Source organism: Dendropsophus ebraccatus, chromosome 12, assembly GCF_027789765.1.
Source record: "Dendropsophus ebraccatus isolate aDenEbr1 chromosome 12, aDenEbr1.pat, whole genome shotgun sequence".
Taxonomy (NCBI): Eukaryota; Metazoa; Chordata; class Amphibia; order Anura; family Hylidae; genus Dendropsophus; species Dendropsophus ebraccatus.
Window position 1 is genome coordinate 86,003,031 of NC_091465.1, and position 11,719 is coordinate 86,014,749.

The 11,719-nt window shown below is 47.0% G+C and overlaps 1 protein-coding gene across 1 annotated transcript; it reads left to right on the forward strand.

Moving 5' to 3' along the window:
* Nucleotides 1-3,498: 3,498 nt before the first annotated feature.
* Nucleotides 3,499-8,828, forward strand: LOC138768892 (chymotrypsin-like elastase family member 3B). The gene is made up of 8 exons (XM_069946922.1): nucleotides 3,499-3,607; nucleotides 3,699-3,787; nucleotides 6,651-6,748; nucleotides 6,839-6,973; nucleotides 7,281-7,420; nucleotides 7,591-7,733; nucleotides 7,986-8,135; nucleotides 8,719-8,828. The coding sequence occupies exons 1-8, from the start codon at nucleotides 3,568-3,570 to the stop codon at nucleotides 8,734-8,736; spliced, it is 813 nt and encodes a 270-aa protein (XP_069803023.1). The 5' UTR covers nucleotides 3,499-3,567; the 3' UTR covers nucleotides 8,737-8,828.
* Nucleotides 8,829-11,719: the final 2,891 nt, after the last annotated feature.

Below are 11,719 nucleotides of genomic sequence, written 5' to 3' on the forward strand. Positions count from 1 at the left end.
TACAGAGAATAGTCCGAAAAAGAAAAAACATCCAGTGAGCGGCAGTTCTGTGGGCGGAAATGCCTTGTTGATGCCAGAGGTCAGAGGAGAATGGGCAGACTGGTTCGAGCTGATAGAAAGGCAACAGTGACTCAAATAGCCAACCGTTACAACCAAGGTAGGCAGAAGAGCATCTCTGAACGCACAGTACCTCCAACTTTGAGGCAGATGGGCTACAGCAGCAGAAGACCACACCGGGTGCCACTCCTTTCAGCTAAGAACAGGAAACTGAGGCTACAATTTGCACAAGCTCATCGAAATTGGACAGTAGAAGATTGGAAAAACGTTGCCTGGTCTGATGAGTCTCGATTTCTGCTGCGACATTCGGATGGTAGGGTCAGAATTTGGCGTCAACAACATGAAAGCATGGATCCATCCTGCCTTGTATCAACGGTTCAGGCTGGTGGTGGTGTCATGGTGTGGGGAATATTTTCTTGGCACTCTTTGGGCCCCTTGGTACCAATTGAGCATCGTTGCAACGCCACAGCCTACCTGAGTATTGCTGCTGACCATGTCCATCCCTTTATGACCACAATGGACCCAACATCTGATGGCTACTTTCAGCAGGATAATGCGCCATGTCATAAAGCTAGAATCATCTCAGACTGGTTTCTTGAATATGACAATGAGGTCACTGTACTCCAATGGCCTCCACAGTCACCAGATCTCAATCCAATAGAGCATCTTTGGGATGTGGTGGAACGGGAGATTCGCATCATGGATGTGCAGCCGACAAATCTGCGGCAACTATGTGATGTCATCATGTCAATATGGACCAAAATCTCTGAGGAAGCTTCCAGCACCTTGTTGTATCTATGCCACCAAGAATTGAGGCAGTTCTGAAGGCAAAAGGGGGTCCATATAATGTAAATGTAGAGATATCATACACTATAATATATACTATAGCTATATATATGACAGGCCACTGCTTGTAGAGCAGAGTGGTGGTCTGTAACCTACTGAACAAGCTGTCAGAAATGGGGCCAGTACAAGGCAAAGCTACAGACGTAAAAGTAAGCAATTTTGCTAATTAAAAACATTTGCTTCCTAAATTTTTTTAAAGTAGTGAAATAACCCAATGTATACAAGTTATTTTATCATGATGGACCTTACGTGACCATAGACAACATGGTAGTTCTCCAGCTTTCCCAGACTGCCTTTAGCTTTGTTGTCAGACTCCATAACCTGTTATTAAGGAAGGCATGAGGACTGGGACAGAATATACATGACTAGAATGATATGTGCACAATAAACCATAGTACAGTGTCCCCTGCCATGCTTCCTCCCATCACCTGGATGGCGATGTTGCGGTGAAATCCTCCTGCGGACAGGTAAGCCCATCCCTCTGGTGTAAGTCCTATAAAGTAGCTATATCCTATCTAAACCGTGCATTATACGAGTCCACTGTCTCTTTTAAGCAATAGACATACAAAGTCACTAATACGATTGGTCGTCTGCAGAGATCAGTATAGACTACAATGTTCACACTGAAAGATGCAAATGATAAACAATTATTTTAAGTTCTGCTCAGAAGATGCGATCAACGACATAAGAAAGACTTTATTCATTGATTGTTGCCGCGTTTATACCAGAAGATTACAGTTTATTGCCTGTGTAAAAGGGCCTTAAAGGGGAACTCCGGGGTGGGTGCAGAGTACTGGGGAGGGGAACAATGAAAGAAGTAGCATGCTCTCGCCTTCCCGGCTCCAGCCCTGGTGCTGGGATCCCGCAGCTTTGGTCCCCTGGTCCCGGCTGCTTCTGGGTCTGGACGATGACGTGTTAGGCCCGCCCGCTGGCTGAGCGGACCTGGCACATCACATCCCAGGACATAGAAGTGTCTGGGACCAGAGCTGTGGGATAACGGCAATAGTGCTGGAGGTGAGAGCATGCTACTTCTTTCATCCTCTCCTCCCCAGCCCAGCGCTCTCCTTCACTCCGACTTCATATAGATCTGTACCACAGATTGCCATCTTTCGGTCGTGCACACTCCCACCACGTTGTACCCAGCAGCTGTTGAAATCCCAGCTTAGCCATTTGCTTACTCAGCAACAGTTGTGTAAGAATGAAAAGAGAAAAAAAAAAAGTTATGGGGTAAGATCACTCCTAACATATGGAAGAGGCGGACATTTTCTCATCAGCCTTTTTAATCGGATTTGGCACAAATATACAATGCTGGGTTGTGATAGGCAGAAATGGACCTAAGCATCGTCTTGGTTCTGTATGTCCACTAGACTCAGAACTCGAAAGCCGAATAACTGAGAAGGAAATAGATTCAATCCTGGAAACAGAATCTTTACCTCCAACTCAAGATAATGGGCGACCGCTCACCAGACACGTTAGATTACCCAATCACTGTAGACAGGCTTGGTTTGGGCAGTCACTGTAGACAGGCTTGGTTTGGGCAGTCACTGTAGACAGGCTTGGTTTGGGCAGTCACTGTAGACAAGCTTGGTTTGGGCAGTCACTGTAGACAGGCTTGGTTTGGGCAGTCACTGTAGACAGGCTTGGTTTGGGCAGTCACTGTAGACAGGCTTGGTTTGGGCAGTCACTGTAGACAGGCTTGGTTTGGGCAGTCACTGTAGACAGGCTTGGTTTGGGCAGTCACTGTAGACAGGCTTGGTTTAGGCAGTCACTGTAGACAGGCTTGGTTTGGGCAGTCACTGTAGACAGGCTTGGTTTAGGCAGTCACTGTAGACAGGCTTGGTTTAGGCAGTCACTGTTGACAGGCTTGGTTTAGGCAGTCACTGTAGACAGGCTTGGTTTAGGCAGTCTGTTGGCTGATGCCATTTTTTGTGCTCCCATTTTTTGCTTATTTCCAGGCTACTAGCAACAATAAAAGACCAGAAGCTGGTGTCTGCAGAGATGGTGATCCTTGCCGGAACATTCCACCCATTCTGCTGCGGCCTCCTGGACTATAAAGTTTATAATTGAGTTTGAGACCTGCAGACAACCAGATGACTGAGAAGGCAGAGATTGTTTGTTACCGCCCGATCGCTGTATAAATGGCGATCAGCACAGACGTCTTCTCTTCTATCCAAGCAGTGAGGGGTATAAACCTATTCATGTGCTGACTACAGACTCCAGGAAATAGAAACTTTAGGTGAAGGCATTTTCACTAGAGATGAACACAACTCAAGCACGTTCGAGTCCGATCGTTTGGCGTTTGATTCCCAGTGACTGGAGAAGTTGGGTGCAGCTCTAGGGAGACCAGGAAACCACAGATATGGCCTATGGCTGTATCCATCTTCTCCTGGTCTCCTAGAGCTGCATCCAACTTCTCCAGCCACTGGAAGTCAAATTGCAAATGATGGGACTTGAATATGCTTGAGTTGTGTTCCTCGGTTGCTCTGTTGGTATTTTTACCTTTTGCCGTGATGTCAGAAATATTACAGGTTCTTGTGTAATCGCTGTGCGGGTGTGACTGCTGATAGTGCTGTATACCACTCACCATATGGAGGCTTCCCGTGATGTCAGGCAGTGCTCGGACGGTATATATAGAGCCCGGGCCCCTGACCTGGTATCGCTGAGATGCTGAGGTTGTTGCTGACAGTTCTGCTCGCTGTGGGGGGTGAGTTGTTCAGACCTTTCTTTTGTTTTCTATGTGTTTTTGGGCTTCCTCTTGCTTTTTGCTTAGTTTTACCTTTATCTCCCTTTTTCAGCCTGCCATGGGTGCGGAGTGCCCGCTTACCTACCTGCAGGCCGCATTGTGAATGGAGAAGATGCAGTGGCTCACAGCTGGCCCTGGATGGTGAGTGTCCCCTATCGGGCAGAGTGGACTCCGTGTCCATGTACTGTCACAGCTTCCTGGCACATCTGCAAAGTGCATAATAGTGGTTGTACAATGATTTGCCTCCCCCGGGGAACTACAAGAACCATCATAGAAAGGGGTTGATTGTAATACACACTGAGAGTCATATACAGAATATTAGTCATACTTTTATAGTTTAAATACCAATACTATGTTGTGTAGGGTGTATGCTTTAATGATCCTGAGTCATATCATGTCTTATCCTCCAGTCACCTCCAGAGCTGCACTCACTATTCTGCTCTTACATCATGTCTTATCCTCCAGTCACCTCCAAAGCTGCACTCATTATTTTGCTCTTACATCATGTCTTATCCTCTAGTCACCTACAGAGCTGCACTTACTATTCTGCTCTTACATCATGTCTTATCCTCTAGTCACCTCCAGAGCTGCACTTACTAGTCTGCTGTTGTTACATCATGTTTCATACTCCAGTCACCTTTAGAGCTGCACTCACTGTTCTGCTGTTACAAAATGTGCTATACAGTCATGGCCAAAAGTTTTGAGAATGATACAAATATTAATTTTTACAAAGTCTACTGCTTCAGTTTTTAAAATGGCAATTTGCATATACTCCAGAATGTTATACAGAGTGATCAGCTTAACAGCAATTACTTGCAAAGTCAATATTTGCCTAGAAAATGAACTTTATCCCCCAAAACACATTTCAAAATAATTGTAGCCCTGCCTTAAAAGGACCAGCTAACATTGTTTCAGTGATTGCTCCATTAACACAGGTGTGGGTGTTGATGAGGACAGGGCTGGAGATCAATCTGTCATGATTAAGTAAGGGCCCTATTCCACAGTAACGATAATCGGCCCGATTCGGCCGATTATCGCTCTGTGAAATAGAGAGAACGATCAGCCGATGATCGTGTCATCGGCTGATCGTTTATTTAGGGCCAGACCTAAAATCATCGTTCCCCCACCGCGCATCGCTACGGTTGAATAGCGGTGCACGGCGGGCGACCGACGATTTGAGAAGCAGCAGCATAATTACCTGTCAGGTCTTCTGCTCCGCTCCGTCGTCCTCCCCGGGTCCCACGCGCTCTGGCTTCAGAATGGCCTGTCAGCTGACGGAGCGCTCAGCCAATCACAGGCCGGGACCCCCGCGGCCTGTGATTGGCTGAGTGGCCTGTCGGCTGACAGGCCATTCTGAAGCTAGAGCGCACCGGATCCGGGGAGGAGGACGGAGCGGAGCTGAAGACCTGACAGGTAATGTATGCTGCAAGGGCTGCAAGGACATCGGTAACTATGTCCCTGCAGCCCTCGCTCAACGATCTTCGGGCAGTGGAATAGGCCCAGTAAACGAGCGGCGGTCTAGCAGATCGGCGCTCGTTTACATCGTTCTCGGCCCGTGAAATAGTACCCTAAGAATGGCACCACTGGATACTTTAAAAGGAGGCTGGTGCTTGGCATCATTGTTTCTCTTCTGTTAACCATGGTTATCTCTAAAGAAACACATGCAGTCATCATTGCACTGCAAAAAATGGCCTAACAGGGAAGAGTATGGCAGCTAGAAAGATTTCACCTCAGTCAACAATCTATTGCATCATCAAGAACTTCAAGGAGAGAGGTTCCATTGTTGCCAAAAAGGCTCCAGGGCGCCCAAGAAAGACCAGCAAGCGCCAGGACCATCTCTTAAAAGTGTTTCAGCTACGGGATGGGGCTACCAGCAGTGCAGAGCTTGCTCAGGAATGGCAGCAGGCAGGTGTGAGGGCATCTGCACTGTGCACTGTGAGACTGCGGAGACTCTTGGAGCAAGGCCTGGTCTCAAGGAGGGCAGCAAAGAAGCCACTTCTCTCCAGAAAAAACATCAGGGACAGATTGATATTCTGCAAAAGGTACAGGGAGTGGACGGGAGAGGACTGGGGGAAAGGTCCAGGGAGTGGACGGGAGAGGACTGGGGGAAAGTCATTGTCTCTGATGACTCCCCTTTCCGATTGTTTGGGACATCTGGAAAACAGCTTATTCGGAGAAGACGAGGTGACGCTACCACCAGTCTTGTCTCATGCCAACTGTAACCGGCATCCTGAAACCATTCATGTGTGGGGTTGCTTCTCAGCCAAGGAAATCGGCTTTCTCACAGTCTTGCCTAAAAACACGGCCATGAATAAAGAATGGGACCAGAATGTCCTCCAAGAGCAACTACTCCCAACCGTCCAAGAGCAGTTTGGCCATCAACAATGCCTTTTCCAGCATGATGGAGCACCTTGCCATAAAGCAAAGGTGATAACTAAATGGCTCAGGGAACAAAACATAGATATTTTGGCTCCATGGCCTGGAAACTCCCCAGATCTTAATCCCATTGAGAACTTGTGGTCAATCATCAAGAGACGGATGGACAAACAAAAACAACAAATTCTGACAAAATGCAAGCATTGATTGTGCAAGAATGGACTGCTATCAGTCAGGATTTGGTCCAGAAGGTGATGAGAGCAGCCGGGGAGAATTGCAGAGGTCCTGAAGAAGAAGGGACAACACTGCAAATATTATAGACTTGCTGCATTAACTCATTCTAACTGTCAGTATAAGCTTCTGTTACTCATAATATGATTGCAATTATATTTCTGTATGTGATAAAAACATCTGACAAACACACAAAAAAACGAGAGGGCAGAGGATCATGGGAAAATATAAAATTTGTGTCATTCTCATAACTTTTGGCCATGACTGTACTTCAGTCATATTCAAAGCTGCCTTTACTATTCTACTGTTGCTCCATAACTTATCCTCCAGAGCTGCACTCACAGTTTTACCATATCATCATGTTATATACCCCAGTCTCTTCTGCTGTATCTTTCAGGCATCTTTGCAGTACCAGATGTCCAGGGGGTACCACCACAGCTGTGGGGGCAGCCTCATCTCACCGAGCTGGGTCCTGACTGCAGCACATTGCCTTGGGTAAGTTCTGTCTGTGACTTATGGGGGGCTCAGGAGTGTGTGAAGGGGGGGCATGCGTATTTGGCTGAATTATCATTGGATATATTACAGGAAAGGCTTCACCTATCGCATTGTTCTGGGGGAGCACGACCGGAGTATGGAGGAAGGACCTGAGCAATACTTTGCTATCAACAAGGAAGACATCTTTGTTCACCCCAAGTGGGATAATAGGTGTCCGGAGTGTGGGTAAGAACTTGAATGGTTATGATAACATGCCCTTAAGCAGAGGTTGGCAGGTGGTCAGTGGCACTGTAGGAGTTAACCTTGTGCAGTATAGTAGTATTGTAGAGCAGATTTCGCTCACGTCCATGAGATTTGATTTAGGCTGGATTAGGTTCAGAGGCTCTGAAGAGGCAAAAACTTCTCTTTTCTTGACCATTTCTAAGAAAATCCTTCAGGTCACTATAAAGACTCTACACAGGATAGTGTAGTCCTCGGCATTGTAGCCCGTAGTGATATACAAAATCCTGGACACCTCGCATTCCTTCCTTAGGTATGATATCGCGCTCATCAAATTGCCGCGTGAGGCAGAACTGAATGACAAAGTGCAACTGGGGTGTCTGCCCCACTCCCGAGGACCACAGCTCTATGCTAACCAGGAGTGCTATAACCCCGGCTGGGGAACTATCTATAGTGAGTGAGCCAAGTGTGTGTGTGTATGGGCAGGGGGGGGGGGGGGGGGGTTATATGTACCTGTATATATATATATATATATATATATATATATATATATATATACACACATACACCCCCGCGGACCCTGAATCTGATTAACCTTTCCCTGCACTGTCTGATTTGTGCAGCTGATGGCCCCCAGGCCTTGATTCTTCAGCAAGCGCTGCTGCCCATCGTGGACCACGCCCAGTGCACACAGCCGGACTGGTGGGGACACACCCTGGACGAGTCTCTGATCTGTGCTGGAGCAAACGGACAGGACAGCTGCCATGTAAGTTCTGTACTGGGGGGTACTGAAAGACGAACGCTCCACGCCCTAATCAGGGGGCGATATACAACCCAGCTTTCTTAGTCTTCTGAATGTTACACCTGACAAATTGTGCCAGGATTCATCTGACAACCAATATAAAGTATATTTCCCAAACTGGATCCCAGGAAAGCTGGGTGACAACCTCTGAAGGATCTGTAATAAATAAATGAGGATGACATAATGAGTGTTTACCCCTGTGCTGTATGTGACCAGAGCGACTCCGGGGGACCCCTGAACTGTAAGGGCCCAGACGACCGATGGTACATCCAGGGAATTGTCAGCTATGGCGTCTATAAGTGCAACACGCCAAAGAAACCGACCATATTCACCCGTGTGTCACTGTTCATGGACTGGATGGAGGAGGTGAGCATTGCCCAATATCAGATCAAACTGGGTGAGGTCACGTTGAACAGTCTGGGGAAAGTGGCAGGGTCAGCAATCACACTGATCAGACCAGGGGAGAGGGCAGGGGCAGCAATCACACTGATCGGTCTAGGAAGGGGTGGGGTCAGCAATCACTGATCAGACTTGGGGAGGGGGTGGTGTCAGCAATCATATTGTTCAAGAAGGAGGATGGGTCAGCAACCACACTGATCGGTCTAGGAGGGGGCGGGGATCATCAATCACACTGATCAGTATAGGACGGGGCGAAGTCATCAATCACACTAATCGGTCTAGGAGGGGGCGGGGTCATCAATCACACTGATCGGTCTTGGAGGGGGTGGGGTCAGCAATCACAGTGATCAGTCTAGGAGGGGGCGGGATCATCAATCACACTGATCGGTATAGGAAGGGGCGGAGTCATCAATCACACTAATCGGTCTAGGAGGGGGCGGGGTCATCAATCACACTGTTAGGTCTTGGAGGGGGTGGGGTCAGCAATCACAGTGATCAGTCTAGGAGGGGGCGGGGTCAGCAATCACACTCATAATTCTTGTTCTTCCAGACAATCGCAAACAACTGAGCAGTTGTCCTGGGACATCAGGCCACTCTGAACATGGATGATGAACATCATGCTTCTACACTGAACTCCAAAACCCGAACTGAATAAACACGTCTAAAACACAAACCATTTTATTTGTTTTCTTTATGATACAATATACAAAGCAGTTTATATACAATAGTTCCAAGGGACACTCAACATTTATATTTGCCTTGGTTTCTGCCTAGCAGAATTAATTCACCATAATTACGTCCCACAATATATCAAAATGAATAGCTTTACCATAAAACAATTACACAACACAAAGCTAGATTCTTAAATATTAGTAAATGTTATTGACATGATTAAAACCAAGATTGTAAAAAGTCACATGATCATACCAACATGTATTATGTAAGCGTCCAAATCATTTATAAATCAATTATATATGGTCATGCAGTGTATCCACATGGCCTCCTAGATAACCTGCATCTAACTGTACCCAAACAATGCGGTATCCAAAAAATCACAAAGACCGCTTACCCATTGTGGTATCTGGCGTCCACTACCCCGACGCACGTTTCGCGCTAGGTCGCTTTCTCAAGGGGCGGATTAACTTTGATTGACTTGCTGTGATTTGTAGTACAGCTGCAGGGGCGGATTAACTTTACCATAGGCCCCGGGCTGTTCACCAAGCCTGGGCCCCCCCAACCCCACTGTAACTATGGCAGCACTAGCCTGGGCCCCCCCACCCCACTGTAACTATGGCAGCACTAGCCTGGGGTTCATAGTACAGGATAGATAATGTCATGATGTCCTGATTTGTGCAAAATTGCCATTAAAAAACTGTGATTTTTTTTGCAAATCATGGTGGAAGTGTAGCCAGGAGACAATACACCACTGAAAGTACAGTGGTGCCTTGGATTACGAGCATAATTCGTTCCGTGACCGTGCTTGTAATCCAAATCCACTGTTAAACCAAAGCAAATTTTCCCATAAGAAATCATAGAAATGCAGTCAATTGGTTCCACACCCCAAAAATAATGATTTATTATTGTGAATAACATGTAGGACAGATGAAACAAACATTCAGAACCAGCAGAATCTGTGATATTATAAGTTACTGTACAGTAATGGAGAGGATGGGAAACACAAGGGGGGACAGAGACTGCAGGGAGCAGGAAGGAATGAGCAGGGCAGATGTGGGCACATACATGCAGCACTCTCTGTCCGGGGAGAGAGGGGTGACAGCTATGGAGAGATTACCCCTACAGTCCTGTCCCCTGATGTAAGCCCCAGCCTGAAGTGGATCTGCTATGATTGGGAAGGTGTGGGAGACTTCCGAGGTCAGAGTACAGAGCTGTAGACCCCCCTATGCAGACCATGCCCCTCCCCCACTCACACTCCCACCCAGTACAGGGAGCTCTTAAACCAAAGCAATGCTCTTAAACCAAGTCACAATTTTGAAAAACTGTGAGCTCTTAAACCAAAACGCTCTTAAACCAAGTTACTCTTAAACCAAGGTACCACTGTATGTCTTTTTGTGTGGTCATGGGCCCCCCAGGAGCTAAGGGCCCCGGGCTGCCGCCCAGAACGCCCCTATTATAATCCACTACTGTACAGCTGCATACAACCTCACTGCTCATTGTCCTGTGTAACAGGTGACATAGACCATATACCACCACTTACCCACAGACTATACGACAACCTCCAAAAACTAGTGTGACCAGTATATTTTGTCATCTGCAGCCAGTCTACAGGGTTGCTTTGTTTTTTAAGTGCAGCCATATCCAATCTCACTGCTGATTGTCCTGTGTAGGAAGGTGGCAAACACCATATACCACCACTTACCCACAGACTATACGACAACCTCCAAAAACTAGTGTGACCAGTATCTTTTATCATCTGCAGCTAGTCTACAGGGTTGCTTTATTTTTTAGTGCAGCCATATCTAACCTCACTGCTCATTGTGTGTAAGTGCTGCTATATGGTGTATGCCACCCTCTTACACAGGACAATGAGCAGTGAGGTTAGATATGGCTGCACTAAAAAATAAAGCAACCCTGTAGACTGGCTGCAGATGATAAAAGATACTGGTCACACTAGTTTTTGGAGGTTGTCGTATTGTCTGTGTGTAAGTGCTGCTATATGGTGTATGCCACCCTCTTACATAGTTACATAGTTAATACGGTTGAAAAAAGACACATGTCCATCAAGTTCAACCAAGGAGGGGATGGATACAGGGGAGGGGGAGGGGTGATAGGTTCTATACATATGCATCTATATTATTTTGCTCTAAGAACTTGTCTAGGCCGGTTTTGAAGCCCTCTACTGTTTTTGCTGTGACCAGATCCTGGGGTGACTGTTCCACAGATTCACAGTTCTCATGGTAAAGAAGGCTTGTCGCCTCCGGAGGCAGCGCCCCCTTGTCTCTCCAGGCGGAGGCAGCGCCCCCTTGTCTCTCCAGGCGGAGGCAGCGCCCCCTTGTCTCTCCAGGCGGAGGCAGCGCCCCCTTGTCTCTCCAGGCGGAGGCAGCGCCCTCTTGTCCTTTGAGGGGGTTTTACCTGGAACATCTTTTCCCCATATTTTTTGTAGGGGCCATTTATATATGTAGATAAGTTAATCATATCTCCCCTTAAACGTCTCTTCTCCAGACTAAACAAATGTAATTCTTTTAATCTCTCCTCATAACTAAGATGCTCCATTCCCCTTATTAGTTTAGTTGTCCGTCTTTGTACCCTCTCCAGCTCTAGAACGTCCTTTTTATGAATCGGGTTCCAAAACTGGACGGCATACTCCAGATGGGGCCGCACCAAAGCTTTATAAAGCGGTAATATTATATCCCTGTCCCCTGAGTCCAGGCCTGTTATATACATGACAATATCCTGCTGGCCTTAGAAGCAGCTGACTGACATTGTGTGCTGTTCTGTAGTCTATTATCTACAAGTACACCCAGATCCTTCTCCATCAGCGACTCTCCCAGAATAACTCCCCCCAGGACATATGATGCATGCGGGTTATTAGT

What these genes read in the sequence shown, in the direction of transcription:
- LOC138768892 (XM_069946922.1), top strand. Translation starts at nt 3,568, where the DNA reads ATGCTGAGGTTGTTGCTGACAGTTCTGCTCGCTGTGGGGG. An exon ending in ACTGCAGCACATTGCCTTGG is followed by an intron (nt 6,749 to 6,838) that starts GTAAGTTCTGTC and finishes GATATATTACAG; the next exon opens with GAAAGGCTTCACCTATCGCA. An exon ending in AATAGGTGTCCGGAGTGTGG is followed by an intron (nt 6,974 to 7,280) that starts GTAAGAACTTGA and finishes TTCCTTCCTTAG; the next exon opens with GTATGATATCGCGCTCATCA.